This window comes from Halichondria panicea, chromosome 6, assembly GCF_963675165.1.
Source record: "Halichondria panicea chromosome 6, odHalPani1.1, whole genome shotgun sequence".
NCBI lineage: Eukaryota > Metazoa > Porifera > Demospongiae > Suberitida > Halichondriidae > Halichondria > Halichondria panicea.
Window position 1 is genome coordinate 6,172,427 of NC_087382.1, and position 17,326 is coordinate 6,189,752.

At 39.8% G+C, this 17,326-nt stretch overlaps 2 protein-coding genes across 2 annotated transcripts; one reads left to right on the forward strand and one right to left on the reverse strand.

Annotated features, from left to right (window-relative positions):
- Nucleotides 1-1,250: 1,250 nt before the first annotated feature.
- Nucleotides 1,251-9,090, reverse strand: LOC135337085 (phosphatidylinositol 3,4,5-trisphosphate 3-phosphatase and dual-specificity protein phosphatase PTEN-like). Its single transcript, XM_064532984.1, has 13 exons — nt 8,937-9,090; nt 8,418-8,534; nt 5,127-5,211; nt 4,560-4,604; nt 4,336-4,379; nt 3,938-4,068; nt 3,518-3,625; nt 3,320-3,461; nt 2,936-3,185; nt 2,563-2,752; nt 2,335-2,427; nt 1,889-2,048; nt 1,251-1,543 (listed from the first exon to the last, which is right to left on the reverse strand). Exons 2-12 carry the CDS (start codon nt 8,494-8,496, stop codon nt 1,893-1,895), a joined length of 1,323 nt encoding a protein of 440 aa, XP_064389054.1. The 5' UTR covers nt 8,497-8,534; nt 8,937-9,090; the 3' UTR covers nt 1,251-1,543; nt 1,889-1,892.
- Nucleotides 9,091-9,100: 10 nt separating this feature from the next.
- LOC135337087 (uncharacterized) lies at nt 9,101-17,028 on the forward strand. The gene is made up of 9 exons (XM_064532986.1): nt 9,101-9,263; nt 11,885-12,033; nt 13,037-13,146; nt 13,765-13,898; nt 14,290-14,443; nt 14,760-14,817; nt 15,204-15,345; nt 16,008-16,169; nt 16,813-17,028. The coding sequence occupies exons 2-9, from the start codon at nt 11,896-11,898 to the stop codon at nt 16,851-16,853; spliced, it is 939 nt and encodes a 312-aa protein (XP_064389056.1). The 5' UTR covers nt 9,101-9,263; nt 11,885-11,895; the 3' UTR covers nt 16,854-17,028.
- The last annotated feature ends 298 nt before the right edge of the window (nt 17,029-17,326 follow it).

The window sequence follows — 17,326 nt, forward strand, 5'->3', positions numbered from 1 at the left end:
TAGATTTTTCTTTGATTGAAAAAATGTTTTTTCTAATGTATAATGATCAACTACAATTACCCTCTTTGTAGAACAAATTTGGTGATGGGATCATAATGGGTTTTGGACATAATAATTAATTTGTGTATACTCAAATGAATTTTTTTGTAATAAAGGTGTTAACAACATAATTACACATAATTATCTCCAAAACTCATTATGATCCCATCACCAAATTTTTTCTACAAAGAGGGTAATTGTAGTTGATCATTATACATTAGAAAAATTTTTTTTCAATTGGTTGTTTCAAAGAAAAATCTAAATCAAATTTTAACATGTATCCCATAATCAGTAAATTGATTAATAGAAGCCGCACAACATACCATACGAAACCCTGTTACATAAGCTACAAGTTGATATTAGTGACGCATCTTGGAAACACTCTGATCATAAGTTATTTCTCTTTTACATACAACTAAGTGAGTGAAACTGTCTGAGAAAACGGCCATATTCAGGTGGCCATACCCCAGAAGCCATACAATAAATAACTCTAAATTCTTATGTGTCTTATTATCTCACCGTACTCTATGTATGTATGAAATTTCGGAGAATTCTGACAAGTCATCCGTTTAGGTAATGTTGAATTGGTATGGAATGCCCCACAGGCATGTTAATAATTGCACTGACTTGTATTGCAAAGTCCATATCTTCTGATCCCATCACAAAACTTATACAAGCCGGGAAATAGTACCTAAAGACTAGTTTGGTAAAAAAAAAGGAAAAAAAAGACGCCATTTTTGAGTAATGCTTAATTAAAGGTTACGATAATGACCTTTGACCCTTTAACGCACGTCACCGGAAAGGTAATATCATAAGGAGTACGGTGGTACAGTTTTATCTGTCATAATTAATCATGGCAGAAGTTTACAGTTTTATCTGTCATAATTAATCATGGCAGAAGTTATGCTCTAAGAAGCGTAGGTGGGTCACCGATATTTTTTAGTTTCGGTGAATTTTCAAGGGCTCGTAACTAAGAAGCCATACGATATATAAGGCTAAAATTGGGTGTGGTTATATAACTTATGGTAAGGTATGTATATACCAAGTTTCGTTGAAATCGGAGGGGGTGCTCATTTTTTTGTGTTGAGTTCACATGGAATGTTCCCAATTAGATACTGGGATATGTCACTTGTGTCACAACTCTTCACCAACTTTTCCCACGGTAATTATAATCATGTGTCAATTCATTGACCAGGACGAAATAACATCACTTCGCAGCACAATAATAACAATGACAATGCAAAAAAACTCGTTTTAGAAAAAGACAACATTAACCAAATGCACAGAGAAAGAACCATAAAAACAGGATAATTCAGTTCTAGTAAACGGCATACTGGTGGTTTATAAATAGCTATGACATCACTGTAGTTATAAATAGCTATCATTGTAGTAGTGCAATCGTACACAGCCAACACAACCTACATAGAACTTGACAACACTGACACACAACACACACGAATACAGTTGCTATACTTGCAAGGTCTTTAAATACCAGTATCATCATCTGCATGTGTGTATGTAGGGGGAGGGGGGGAGATGTGTGTAAAAATTATACATGTAAGATGCTCCATGTACACAGTGTAATTAATGCCATTCAATAAATACACATTCATTACTGTCGAGGGGCGTTGTACGTCTTCTTGCGGATTCTTTTTAAACCTCAGAAAATATGTGCCGCAAAAATATCGGTAGTGTAAAGGGGCATCCTCGAAAATATAATTGAATGCAAATTATATGTTTTTAAGCAGTCCGCAACATGTAGGTCCTCGAAAATTTGAAATTTGGCACTATAGATAATTATGGTAATTTGCACGGATAACTCATAATAATTATGCTCATCATCATGTACCTCACTAAACAGACTGTGGTGTGTTCCACTCGTGTTCGGAGTCAGTGTCCGAGTAGTTATCGTCATCTTTAGCAGGCTCCTCCTCTTCACCTCCAGAGTCACAGCTCATCTCCACCTCTTGAGAGTCACTTGCCACACACTCAGACAACACCACATGGACCTGGGGGAGGAGGGGGGGGGGGTATTAGTGAACTGTATGCTAGGGAATACGTTATTTCAATGCATGTAGATGACTATTTACAACAATCTTGAGTATACATTGTACATGTACCTTGTACATATATGTGGAGCCAATGCAGATACATGTACTAGGCAAATATCACACACGTATAAGTACAGTTTGCACTGAAGCAGGCAGGAAATTCATGAAACTACTCAAACAATGTGCATAGCACACTACAGTACAACAGGGGCTGGTCTAAGCCATGTACATGTATACACTGTACCTGGAATTTGGCAGGGTATCTTTTACTCTTGTCCTTATTCGCTTTGTCCAGCTCGTCCTTGGGCAAAATGATCACTTTGCAGTCTGGGGACCCCTGGGGTGGTAGAGAACAATGTCAACCACAGTTACACTCTGAAAGCGTATGATCAATCTCAACCAACGTACATGTACAAACTGTATACCTGAGTACTGCTACTACACGATGCACTGATGCACTTAATTTCCTCACCAGAATGTCTCCTGGTAGTCCTCCATTAGTCGCAATTGCTGCTCCTCTGGATATGGCCTCTCCTCTAGCGGCTGCTTTGGAGTCTCTACTCACTGTCACCATGGGCCCTGCCGTGGCGGTGCCTCGAGTGGCTGCACCCGCTGCTTTCTGGCTGGGTTGGTGTCTTAAGAGCTTCTCGTCACGCTCCTGACTGTGAATGCAAGATCGATCCATAGATACAATGTACATGTACATGCCAGTAATTATTGTACAGGCAGTTAGTGGGTGCATTGTATTGTAGCTGAGTGAGGTATAACACTACAGAGTAGGTAAAGGTCATCAATATTATAGGTGCACAGCTCCCAAAATAGCACAAATCACATACTCGACTTACATGCTCTCGTCCAGGTATCCTGCCTGTTGTTGCATGACATGCATGTCCACAAAGAAAGTGTTGAACCAAAACTGAAATATCTTCTCCTTCTTTGACCACGAGTGACTGTAGAACTCTATCCGGATGTCCCCACACACTGGTAGCGGTTGAGGGAGACACATCTCAGCAAACGAATCCGTCTTCTTGAAATGGGTGTATGGCTCTGAGTCATGGATCTTGGTGTTGTACAATCGGACTATGAATGATGGTTCTGTATTTGTGTGTGTGGAGGGGTGAAGGGAGACGTTCAAAAAGAGAAGTTGAATACATGTACTGAGTCTGAACACTCCTACACTACATACACGTGTATGACTGTATGACTGTACTCACACACGGGCAACTTACTGCATCCTCCAGCCTTGAGGTCGGGCACTCCCTCGAACCTGATGGCCTTGAGCAACATGGTCTTGGGCATGTAGTCAAGACTGTTCCTTACCAGGTGACCATAATACTGGACATACCGCCTCTGACTAGGGATGGTCACTCCCTGTATACACAGTGGAGCGAAGTGAGAGGAGTGTAAATTAGACCAAGTGGACCAACCTTAGCGTTTTGTGTTCTTGCCTCCCCATAAAACTGTAGAGCATCTTTGGCTGTGTCAAACAGCTTGTCATGCAGTAAGTAGGCACAGATCATCACTCCAGTTCTGCCCTAAAGTGATGGAAAGAATACAGCCATACTAAACAGCGTACTCTTCAAACACAGTATATTGGTACTGGTCATCAATACTAGAAATGAAATTGGAACAAGACACAGAAAGTATTAGCCCCTTGTAAAACAGTCACACTCAACATGTACATGTACAACAGTAATACACATGTAGGTATAAATTTGGGTCTGATAAATCTGATCGAAATATGTAGCACATCAAAAAGATACTTTGATTTGGAAATCGGACGTTTGTAACAAGTTATGCCTCCCAAAGTTAGCTATGAAAACAGGCCTGATTTAATCAAGACTTACCTTGCCAGCCTTGCAATGAACTATAGCGACATTTCTTTCATCTTTTTTGAGAAACTCTTCGAGATCTTCACAGAATGGCTTTATCAACTCAAACATTGGGGCATTGTGATCGTCAAATGGATAGTGTTTGACTGTGTGTGGGGGAAGATCACATTATAATCATACACTGTCCATTGTCAAAGTAACAAGGGTGTAACAAAAGTTATACAGTCCCCTCCGTGTTATGATTACACGGTCGCGTAGCCTCAAGGCATGTTTGGTAAGGGGTCGTCGTGAAATAAAACACATATAGCGTGAGAATCCTTGTGTTTTATTGAACATCATACGGACAACTACACAATAAACAAATTGCATAAAAAAGTAACTGAAAATTTACTGGAAATAATTATTGTACAGACCTCTTCCATGAAATCTCTTTGCATCATACATTCTCTCTGAACATCTGTGTGTACATGTATGTGTGTACAGTAGAGGTGCTCATGAGACAGACTATGTTAAGTGTACACAGTGTATGCCTTCTATACACTACTGTACAGACTAATTAAGTAGAACACCATATATGGTTATGACATTTGAGCAATTGCATACACATTAAGAATCAAAGCGAAAGCTAATAACTCACAAGTTATACACATAGTAGTGGTCTGTATGTCTGCGGTCTAAGAACCTGCATGATAATTAGTTAAACATCAAACAAGAATGCAACAAATGTATGAGTTAAGAAAACGCTTTGATTTAGCATCATGCTGTAACAAAACAGTATACAGGTACAGGTATGTATGTGCAGTGTACGTATTATACTAATTAGCATAAAGTATAGAGAAGAAATAGTTTTAAGGTACATGTATACTGTGTTCACTATAATTAGGGTTTCTTAATCATGTCCTCTGGTGGTGGTGTTTACCTCTAGATCACATTACGAACCGTTACTACAGCAGCTGCACTAGCCACAAGCATAAACAAAGCAAGATGCACACACTCGAGGAATGCACTTATCACAACACTGCTACCCTCCAGGGTGGAGGTAACTATATTCACAATAACAGTAAGCAAAACAACTACAAACCTCCAGATGCTCCTGTACCGTCACATAGGTATAATATACAAGTGTATAGAGCACATAAATAGCTATGAGAAATCGGAATGACAGACAGTATAGCAATTTCATGTAATTTCTTCAGCAGCTTACTCGACTACATCTCGGATATTGTTCCTGTACACTCCCTCTATCTTGTCTGACGGGAACCCCATGGCCACTATGTTGGGCTTGATGTCTGACATGCCACTGTCAAGGATAAACAGTTGGGAAGATTCATACGCACAGTGTACAATGATTGTGCACATACACCCTTTCAATGTAACAGAGGATGGTAGTGACAGTGCAGGGTTTTGCAGAAACTTTGCAACGTACATCAACAAGAAGCGCTGCGGCTTGAGCGTTACTTATATGGAAGCCCAGTGGTGCAAAGGGTTCCATATATGGCATATAAGGAACGCTCAACGCGTTTTGTTGTTGTCACAAACACTGTGCAAAACTCTGTACGTCAAGATAATTAACATACCACACAATGTAGTTAGTATACTTGAGGACTATATGTATTATACACAGTCACTGATGGGCAGATTGGACTATTTCATTAGCAGGCACATGTTTCTCCCATGAACATTGACAGAATAAAGTGATAGTGGTCGTTCGTTGCATACAAATCCCAAAACTACACAAACTGTTCTAGAGTGTACCACCCATAATTATAGAACATTCATACGCTTTGTGGGAAATTCATTGTCTCATCACATGCAGTACACATAATCAAGCCAGCACACACCTTATTGTACAAACAGAATTTACCCCAATTGAAGGATACCACACAAAGTTTTTGTTTACCTAATTTTAGCTTTATTTTATTAGTGACAACAGCTTGCTATCTAACACTGACACCTTTTTGCTCTGTCTTTGATGTCATGATTATCACAGGCTCTCCTTATTTGACACTGTGTGATCTCAGCACCAGTGTCAGCAATAATGTATCAGCAGGGGTAGTCATGTATAGAAGCCCCCTGGGATGTCACCAAATGGTACGATATCATTTGTGAGACTGTACACATGCATTGTATTTTTTGTTTAATGGTTTGGCCTAAGGGCAAGTTACTTAACAGCTGCAGTATGCTTTCAATTTGTTAACTGGAGCACGTTTGGAAACAGATGCATATAAGGAATTGATCAGACACACAAGCACGAGTCAGCTTTGTGGACAAGCTCTGAAAAGTGGTCCTATAGTACAAAGAAAAAATAATACGCAATACAGAATGCTGAATACGAAAAGTAGCTTAGGGGCCGCAATCAACAGACGATTGTTTGAGAGGCTTTTACTGATGTTCTCCCAAACAGCTTACTACTACGTACAGCTAAGTTTTCATACGAAAAAAGGTTGTTGCAGAGCGAAACGTTTACATTAAATACAGACTACAAGTAAATGAATCAAATTCTGAGCAAGCAGATGTGCACTATGGAACAGAAACTGAAAGAGTGTGTGTGTATGTGGAGGACAAGACCAACAGTGGATTTAAGCTACGCACACATCATTAGATAGGACCGAACACAGAGTTAGTTACAATATCATCACTATAGTTTATTTTGCTCTGCCATAATAGGACCACAATGGGCCCAGAATACACACACAACAAACAATGGCAGCTGGTCAAGTTCTCGACATATTTGGACCACTGAAAGAATTGAGTGAATTTGAGACAGGGTTCCTACATGTAGCTACTGTATGAGCAGAAAAGCAGAAAGAGAAGAATGTTAAAAGAATGCTCAAGCTTAGGAACAAGCAGGCCTTTAAAGCAGACCACCTGAATAAAAACAAAAGAAATTTCTGGGGAGCCAAAAAAGATTTTTAGTTTCAGTTTGTTATTAGACAGAAGCAACCATACAAGTAACAATTACAATTTCCTCGTTGCAAATGCATGCGATAGCAACAGAGGATGAAACACAGAGACACACACTGACACACACTAACACAGAGCGCACACTATCATAGAAGGGTAATAAAGAATACCTACCGCACACACGTACAAACACACCAACACAGCTTCAGGTTAGGAAGCTAGCAATGTGGGAAAGCACCTATGGATCAGTATGTACGTGTACATGTATCTACAATATACATTGTAGAATTATACTTGCTATAATCAAAATAAATGTTTTAGCAGATGGTGAATGAGTCAGCAATCTTACTATACTGGGCAGAAGCAAAAAAACAACAAAAACTGTTGGATATTAAGTACCATGGAGGGATACTACTTGGTGGTTGTGTTGTACTCACTGATATCACAGTTGGCCATCTCCACAATAAAGAGGTACAATGTAAATCAAATGATAGACACCAGTACCAATAGAGCCTCATAAAGAGGGTCCCCGGTGACTATACTGCCCAAGTGTAGTCGATAGCACACTGCCTAATCACCCTACATCCACAAGGTGCAAGAATAAGGACGATCTATGAATAATAATACTATGAGAAAAAGCTCCATATATAGTTACGAGGATAAAATGAATGACATGCACATTTCTTGTACATTTGATTAGTTAACTAGTAGCTTGCGACATTAGAGAACACAATATAATTATGTACAATACACGAAAACAATGAACCCACACGTAATTATGACTGCACATTGTATATCATGTCCAACAGTGGACTGTTTTGAGGTTATTAAATGTACACTCTTAACAAACAACCTCTAGTTTCAAGATGGACTGCTTATCATCTTCAGGACATTCCTAAATAGGTCCCCTGAGAGCCAACACACACGTACACACACAGGGCACAGGGCACATACACACAGGGCACGTACATACACAGGGCACAGGGCACGTACACACACAGGGCACGTACATACACAGGCACACACACACACACACAGGGCACAGGCACACACACACACAAGGCACAGGTACACACACAGGGCATACATACACAGGCACACACACACACAGGGCACAGGCACACACACAAGGCACAGGTACACACACAGGGCACGTACATACACAGGCACACACACACACAGGGCACGTACATACACAGGCACACACACACACACAGGGCACAGGCACACACACACAGGGCCATGTACATGTATATACACAGAGGGCACGTACACATACTCATGCATACACGTATACACAACACAAGACACACATAAGGCACTAAGTTGAAGTAAATTAACATACATAATATATGTCATCCATTACTTAAAGCAGACTACATCCAAAATCTACAGTAGACTATTAGAAGCACCTACATAAGGTGACCTCACTCTTAACATCACTCGTACTCCACTCAAATGGGGTCCCACAACAGCACTCAACTAAACAACCCCATTATGAATACACCACACTCCCTAGCAACCGAATGCTTGTGTACAGTGCATTAAAACACTTGCACACTGTGACCCCAGTTTAACTATCAGAGGATACACGTCAAGTCCAGATCGTAGCCATTTTCCATCAACCGTCGCTTGCTCTTTGAGACCAGATGTCTCACCCTGTTCGCCATCTCAGCTATATATATATACGTAGGACACCAGAGAATTCCTACAAGGAAGAAGATACATTATTTTATATCAATGTGTGCAGAAAGGTACCTGGAAATCGTAACGCTTGTTCATAACCATAAATTATTATTGTATTGCAGACTGAACAAATTAACTTGCCAGTTGACAGTACATACAGTGCAGTGTAGATACTGCATGAAATTGTACATGAACAAAAAAAGGGGGAGGATTTATGTACAAATAAAAGCAACAGACTTGTAACTGCTAGGGTAGGGTTTCTAGCTAACTACGTACTGTGACAATACTAAACAATACAGTGGCTCTAAACTTGCAATGACATTCGAGATACAAAGATCAACAAAATCTCGATGTAAAGCACTTTTACAAGTAGTTTCAGCTATTTTCTGAAGGATACACCAATCACATTGGCTTAGGAACTCACCTTGATAACTTATTACGTCGAAAATAGTATCAGAAGTAGCTTTTTAGAGACTGAAACGCACTATAACCAACAAACCACTGCCATTTTGCAAGCTAAGCGACCCAACCCATTCTTGTTGGCACGTGACAACCATGTGGCCTCATTGTCTCTGATGATCGTCGCCCTTTAGTCTTTGTACTGTCCTAGATCGCCTGTTCAAGAGATCTGAGCTTGGTGTTTATAATATCATATAGCACCAGTATACAGCTGCTATAGTTTCTATACCAAGATATCTAGACGTAGAGCCTGTGTTCTGATATTGTTCTTCACAAAGATCACAAGATTCAGGTAAATTGTTCTGATGTGATCAACAATAGACTAGACAGTATAGTACTTTGTACTATCCTTATCCACATGCCACCTAGCCATTACATGTGTGTATAAGGAGCAAAATTGTGTGTAACTTATGGCATATAAAAGGTTGCCATTTGGAAAATTCCACCCCCTGAAAGGATCGTGCATGCATAAGTCAATTGTATGTATCATAAAAGGCTGTAACCTCGCTAAGCATGTTTATCACGTGTAAAAAAATAACATTGTGTGGATGAATGAGAGATTTGACCGTTATAGGCACGTAATGATCGACTTGTCACAAATTGTCAATTTATCTAGCTTTTATGACCATAACGCTTGAAAAATGCCTACATGCACACTGAGCTGTTAGAGTTGAGCAGAAGTGTCCTCAGTACGACCAATAACACGTCCTCCAACTTTTAAGCCGTTCCAGTGTGCAGCAACCAGAGCCATTTATAGTTCTAATGAATGTGTCTGTTGTCGTCCAGCGCTAAGTCTCGATTGAACCCTTGCTCTGCTCGAAATAAAGGTGCCGGGAAAGTTCTACTTTTCTCTGGCACACATAGAACAGAGAAAATTATGTGCGACGACCACGTTCAAATTACAACAATAACTATTAAACTCAGAGGTGCATTTAGCTATTAGAGTTGAGTTAGACTGTTCAGTTTCGGCGTTAAGATTAAAGTGGCACCTTTAGACTATCAGTACATGAACGTATACGGATAATGAATGTGTGTGTGTATGTTCTGTGCATGTGAAGTAAATGAACATTTGCCTCGAGCAATTAGTACTAATGCCCACCTCTTACTTACTTAGTGACTGTTTACATTCCATCTGAAACTGTGTCACTTGGTAAATAAATTTCATGGAATACATTTGTTGGTTGCTAGGATAATATAGCGTGTTGTCTATGAAATAATAACACATGCCTCGGTAGCAGAGGAGGCTGGAACCACTTGACCTTAGCTAATTAAGGTCACTAATTGGATTTCTCCAAACTTCTCTTGCAGACTACTTTAAGCCTAGTTTTTATTAGACTTGCAAGCCACTCCCTTTTCTCTGATTGGACGGGGGCGGGAAAAAAGAGACTGGTGACTCTGGGACACATTTTGTGTCTCTACCAGAATTTGGGTAGAGATTATTCATTGATTTTTCCACGTGATCCAAAAATTGCGTGAGGTTAAGTAGAATTGCGTAGCCTGCAAAAGTGATCGCGGGCTTCTTAGCTACAGTTTAAGAATGGATGCTAGTGCTAGAAAAGAGAAGATGATGGAGTAATAACATCATCAGGCATTCAGCTAGGATATAGTCATCTAAGACACCAGCAGAGATTAGCTTGTTTTAGTTTTACGTGATGAGAACTGGCAGCCGAAAGTCATTGGTTGCCTAAAGCTTTTAATAACCTGTACAATACAAGACAGATAATGGCAGACGGCAGCAGTTGAATTGAGAGTAGTCAGACTTGTACAAGCTGTCTTAAATCGCTGCCACTCCTCGGTTCAAAGAAGGACTGCCAAGATTTCTACGTTCATCAGCTGTTCCATGCTAATCCACAAGTTATGGCACAACAGACACTAGCTGGTACAAGGATCTATAAAATCAAAAGGCTGGCTAAATAGATCTGTATACTTGTCTTCTGTGTGTCTTTAGCTTTTGACGCATCAGAATAAATTGGATAATTTGCACGTGACATTAATATTTAATAGCATTCCTGATTTACACAAGCTGTAGCCCAGAGTCACCAGTCCCTTTTCTCCCGCCCCCGTCCAATCAGAGAAAAGGGAGTGGCTTGCGAGTCTAAGTTTTTATTTGCCTTGAGCAATTAGTACTAATGCCCACCTCTTACTTACTTAGTGACTGTTTACATTCCATCTGAAACCGTGTCACTTGGTACCTGTTTAAAAATTTCATGGAATACATTGTTGGTTGCTAGGATGATATTAGTGTGTTGTCTATGAAATAATAACACATGCCTCGGTAGCATTCAAATACATTCGATCTGGATAATTTACTAACGATTATCGTTAGTGCTTTTGTAGCGTACAAATACACCTGTTATTATCATTAGCACTATATACCTGATAGTGTTGTCCCTACATGTACATGCACTGTGTAACAGGTCATTTTCGAGGGGCTGATTGTAATATTGCTTAAGTGTTGTCCCTACATGTACATGCACTGTGTAACAGGTCGTTTTCGAGGGGCTGATTGTAATATTGCTTAAGTGTTGTCCCTACATGTACATGCACTGTGTAACGGGTCGTTTTCGAGGGGCTGATTGTAATATTGCTTAAGTGTTGTCCCTACATGTACATGCACTGTGTAACGGGTCGTTTTCGAGGGGCTGATTGTAATATTGCGTAAGTGTTGTCCCTACATGTACATGCACTGTGTAACAGGTCATTTTCAAGTGGCTGATTGTAATAATTATTATTGCTGAAAGCGTAATTGTTAATTGAAAACCACTCAAGTACGTAAATTATGTCAAGCTTCCTGCAGTATCTTATTACAAATCATAGTTTTAATCGTAATACCTGCCACTTATACAGTATGTTTTATCAATCTAGCTGGGGACCCAACACATTTTTACATCCACTTTCTATTTTCACATGCAGGTCATTACAAGATGCAGTCTCGTAACGCTGGCAACCAGAATCGCATCATTCTGATCGGTTGTTTCTTGCTATTGCTGATAACTGGAGTGCTGTACTTTTTAAAGAGAATCGAAGCCAATAAACTACATTCAGAGCTCAGCAGTATAGAGGTACAGTACCATCAGTTTAAAATGTATTGCATTTCTGCTGATTGCACTTGATGATCCCTACCCTTCATTTGATAGGAGCTGTGTTGTTTCAAACCTCTCATTCTGTGTTTGTGTCCTCTTAACTTTATGGCTACTTTGTAAGCTACGTACATGTATGGAGCTAGTGTTCCCTTTACCTGTAGCTTCTATAACTTAGTGCTTGGATTTCCCAGAGGTTGAATCGCTTGTATGGTCTTCAACCCCACTGCATATACGTGCTGTTCTTACGAGTGTTCAAGCACTGTGGGGCTAAATGCCTCGGGCACATTTTGCTTTGCTCACTTTGCGAGAAGATGAATTAATTGAAAGTGTGTATAGCCTGATAGGGAATAATGAAACGTATGCATAAGGATAGCCATGAAATGTTGCAGAGAAGGGGCGGATGAATTCTGATACTGCACGGTTAAAAAGGGGTGGATCTACAAAGAGGTCAAAGTTTACAATGCAGCCATTTTCTGGAAATGAAGCTTTGTAGCTCTTTTCTTACTAGTGTCAGATAGCAAACGCTTTAGTGGGAGGCTAAGTTACACATGTATATAGAAAGTTTGTACGAACATATGGCTGCTGCAACAGTGCAGCATTGCATCTCTTTCCTCACTCGTGCAACTACCAATAGCAAGCATTCTAGTGCAGAGTCTCTGAGCAGCTATAGCGGTCTACACACACACAAACACACTACCGTATACCTCGCTTGCGCATGCGCAGACAGAGGCATAATTATGCCTCCTGTGGCTGTATCCTGCTTGAGCCCAATAAACACTTCTCTATTCCTCTTGTGCCGCCCCCATCTAAACAGACCTCCCCTTTTTTGAAACCACGTTTAATTTTGCAGGCCCATAAGTTGGTGGAGTGCATGAATCTCATGGTGGTGGCTATAGAAACAAATTTTCTTGCATTGTAAAATACCATGCAAATGTTGCAATTAACTATCCCTGAGCACCACTGTAACCATGGCTACCCTCAGGTAGAGACAAAGGAGAGAGTGGAAGAGCTGACCTCCAAACTAACAGACTACCTACAGAAGATGGAGGAGATGACCAGACAACTGGGAGACCTGCAGTCCAAGCAAACGAAGTCAGTGTACTACTGTACAGTGGAACGTACCACTTGTAACAAACATAATTTATTTGGGGATTAAATTTTATACAGAGATGACCGTTTTTGAGGGGTTGTTTTTGTGCCCAACCAATTCATTTGTACAGCATCTGATTAGCTGGTTTTCTCTCTAAAGAGAGATTCAATTCCGTGTGTCCTCGATTAAGGCTCTGCATGGAATCGCATTCTGTACGTACGTAGCTTTTAAATTGTGCAATATCATACATGTACAGCACAATGTTATTCTACTACATACATACACATCTGATGTGGTTTATGTAAGCAAGGCCACACCAAAAATTGATCTTATGTTTCACGGACCTTTAATCCCCAAAAATAGGCCATGGTGGCAGGTAAAAAAAACCGAATCATTATAAAACCTCAAACAGAGTCATAACGCACCGTTTTAGCAAAACATCACTACATTTTGCTAGATCACATGGCCAATTTAACCTCTGACCTTGACCACTAATTGTTTTCTTTTTTTGGCATTCTATAAAAATAAAAAAATAACCTGGAAAATCCGTGAAACATAATTTTGTTTCAACAAAAAATTAATGTTGTGCTACACTTAACATTGTGTGCTCTTACCTTCAGTTGTGAGGATGCCAAGCAGAAAATTGCGATGGAGACTCGCACAGCCAAGAAGGCAGTGGAGGAGTGTCACCAACAGCAGTCAGAGCACGTGCTGAAGCAGGGAGAGCTGGAGGACGAACTCGCTGACCTAAAGAGTGAGGGTCTTTAACTTATAACTGTAACCATGACTCTCTCTACCCGTTTCTATGTGCTTGAGATAAATTAACGACCTTTACTGTGCCTGCTTTTTAGCTTGAACCGTGTTTGATAGCAGTTTGCCCAGATGAGGTCACATGCCTGCTAATTATAATTTTCTGATCCTTACTGATCATGCCCCAGCTTTCTAGTTCGAGTGTCAAAGCTAGCTTCTAGTTTTATACGATCAATAGCCTATCGTGTGATAGAAAAGCTAATACAGAAATTTTATTAAATTCTCTGGAGCTTGCCAATAAAACCACGTTATGATAATTATGCTTTTTTATGATTACCAAAAGCAATGGCAGTTATGACTATTTACTGATATAATTATTACCTTCCTCTTTTTAGCTGAGTGCGATGGTGCCAATGACAAAGTTAAGAGTCACCTGGTTTCACTGACACAGCTGCAACAAAGTGCCAAGGACAGTGAGATGGAGTTAGACTCTTGTCAGGCCCAAGCCTCTCAGTGCCAGACAACACTGACTGGGATGCAGGGAGAAATGTGAGTGTGTGCGTGTGCGTGGATGCATGGGTGTGGTGTCAGGTTGATAAAATAATGAGTCAGCATTTAAACTATAATGTAAATTTCTATTGAGTACAATGAAGTAAATATGGCATAAGGTATCTACAGTTGTTTGGATTTTATGCCGTGCCTACACTGTATATGTACATGATGTCATAAGCGAAATAAAATCACGCATGCATGTACATTTCAATTATTTTTTCCTTGTTGAGTGTACGTCTGTTGGCTGCACGCATGACACTGGTACATTTGCCTTTTGAACAAAGTTGAACATTAAAACTCTCTTTCTGTATAGGGTTCAGTTGAGAGCTCGCTGCAATCAGCAACAACAGCTTCAACAGCAACAACAAATGGTAGTGAATTGCATGTGTGTGTGTCATAAAACTTAAGCTGTTCGTTCGAGGTAGCCTAAATTAATGCATCCTGTGAACATGCCATTTATAGTCACTGAGTAGTTTTGTGTATTTCCCACTTGTGTGGCCCCCCTAGTAGTAGCTGTGCCAAGGTTTTTAGGCAGCTGCTAGCTAATATTCTTTAGGGAATAGTTCACAGGAATGCCAATAGAGGCTGTACGCTGCCTGGATACCACTTTTAGCTATACATACCAAACAATTAGGGATGTACACGTGTGTGTATCCATGCACCGAGCACAGTGTAAATGTTGTGTGCCAAGTATGGAATGTCCTTGTGCGTATCATAGTCCTACCAACTAGACATTATTTTTTCTTTCTTTATTCAGGTACAGCAACCAGCTCAGCAACTAGGACAGCACATGTTGCCTAACAACCCCGTGGTGCTTACTAAACCAAGAGTTTCTGTTCCAAACCAGGCATCAAATAGATTCCCCATTCACCAACAGCAGCCAGTGATCCAAGAACAAGGTGACAACGTACAATGGACGTGATATATTTTCAAAGACTATTTTATAAAGACTAGCTTGGACAATTATTTCGTACAATCTATGGCTAATTATTCATGACATTTTTCTGTGTTACTTTATGATTGGATACATGATAAATGATTTCGGCTTTGCTTTTAAAAGAAACATTAATATGTGTGGAAAATTAGTAGTCTACTCACTGCCAAGTGTTAAAAGCTCAACCTTTCTCTTGCAGGTAAGTGATGCCTGGTGTCTTCTTTGCTTTGAAGCTCTGGTATCCATGGTTACTGTGTGGGCGGGTATGTGCACGTTCATTTATAACTGACTTTTGTGTAGCAACTTAATCCATCTAATTTTAACTCCAAAATAGAGAGAGCATGATCGATCCCACGCATACAATTATTGCATTAATTCCTGACATGTGAAACTGTTAGTGCAGATTTAGATTTTTATTTAGCTTTGTATGATTAGAGGGCTAAAAGATAATCCATGTGCATGCCAGTGCTAGAAATAATTTTTATTGGCTGTACGGTCAAATATGTCATTTGTGCCTGGTCATAATTATGACTGGACACATGCGGAATGCATGCATGGTCATTATAATTGGTCAATGACCGATGGCAGTGAGTAATTTCTAACACTGCATGCTATACTGGTCACTAGTTAATAAAGAGAAAGTGCCGTCTTACCCTGAAGAGGAGGAGGGTGACATCGATCCTCTCCTCGATGACAAAGAGAAAGAGGACCAGGGGGGAGATGGTGGGGGTAATGATGACCAAGAACTAGGGCAGGACGAGGTAGAGAACAAGGCTCGAGATTTGTTTGGTATGTCTGTTTTCAATGTACTGATACATACTGGTACTATATATTTATTAGCCGCATAATATCGAGGGAATGGAGTGTCTTACTCCACAGATTCTGTATCGTCTATAGCTATGTACAAAATAACATATTACAGTTATGTCAAACCACTAAGTGCTGCTGACATTATTCAGATCAAACGCGTTATCAGCAGCACATTACAAACAAGGAAATGTGGTATGAGACGATAGTGAATCCGCAATACTATGCTTAGTAAGACACGTACTCTATCCCTCCTGCATGCAGTATAGATTACAGTAACATGCACTCAATTGCCGTGAGATGCTCCGTTTGTGTGTTTTCCATGCGTGTTATTTTCACGTTTGTGTGTCATAATTATGCCGGAATAATTATGTACATGAAACTTTAATTTATGTCAGTGCATGTGCCCTTTATAATAAGCAGCTATTAATTAATACAGAGGTGACCCTTGTTTAGGGTAATTGTTGTATATACACAAACTGTTCGTTTGTGACGTGCATGAGTGCATGTCTGACCTTCACTGTGATACTGTATATATAAATGATATTATAGTGTCCGCATGCACTTGTTTGTTAGACATCATTTTTTAGCTGTTGTGTTATATATATGCCTTCTATTGTTGCAGATAATCTTGGAGAAGCACAGGAAAATAGTAAGAACCTCTGACTGCTCTGAGACTATACGATAGGTCTTATCCAAAACTCATATTATATATACGTACATGCATTTCTCTGCGATATTCTTTTGTTATTCTGACTTTTTGCCATGTATAAGCACATAACCATTAATTTTTTGTAAATAACAGGCATGCATGGGTGGAAAATCAATCTTGTTTTGTTCAGTGGAACCTCCATAAAACATATATAGTCTCATGAATCAGCCGCCCTTCCATGAGAGATTGTGACCTCGCTGATTCATGCATGAGACTACATAAAACACCTTATATACGTAGCTAGGTTTTCAAGATTTTAGTTGCAATCTCAGCAATAATAATATTTCTGCTGATTCTGCACATGAACAGTAACCCTAAAATGGTCCCTGTAGAAATCTCCCATTAATATTGAGAAAGTTAATTTGTTTGTGCCTCCCTAGTATATCGATTATACATTAAGATCCTCATGCATCATGCACTATACTAT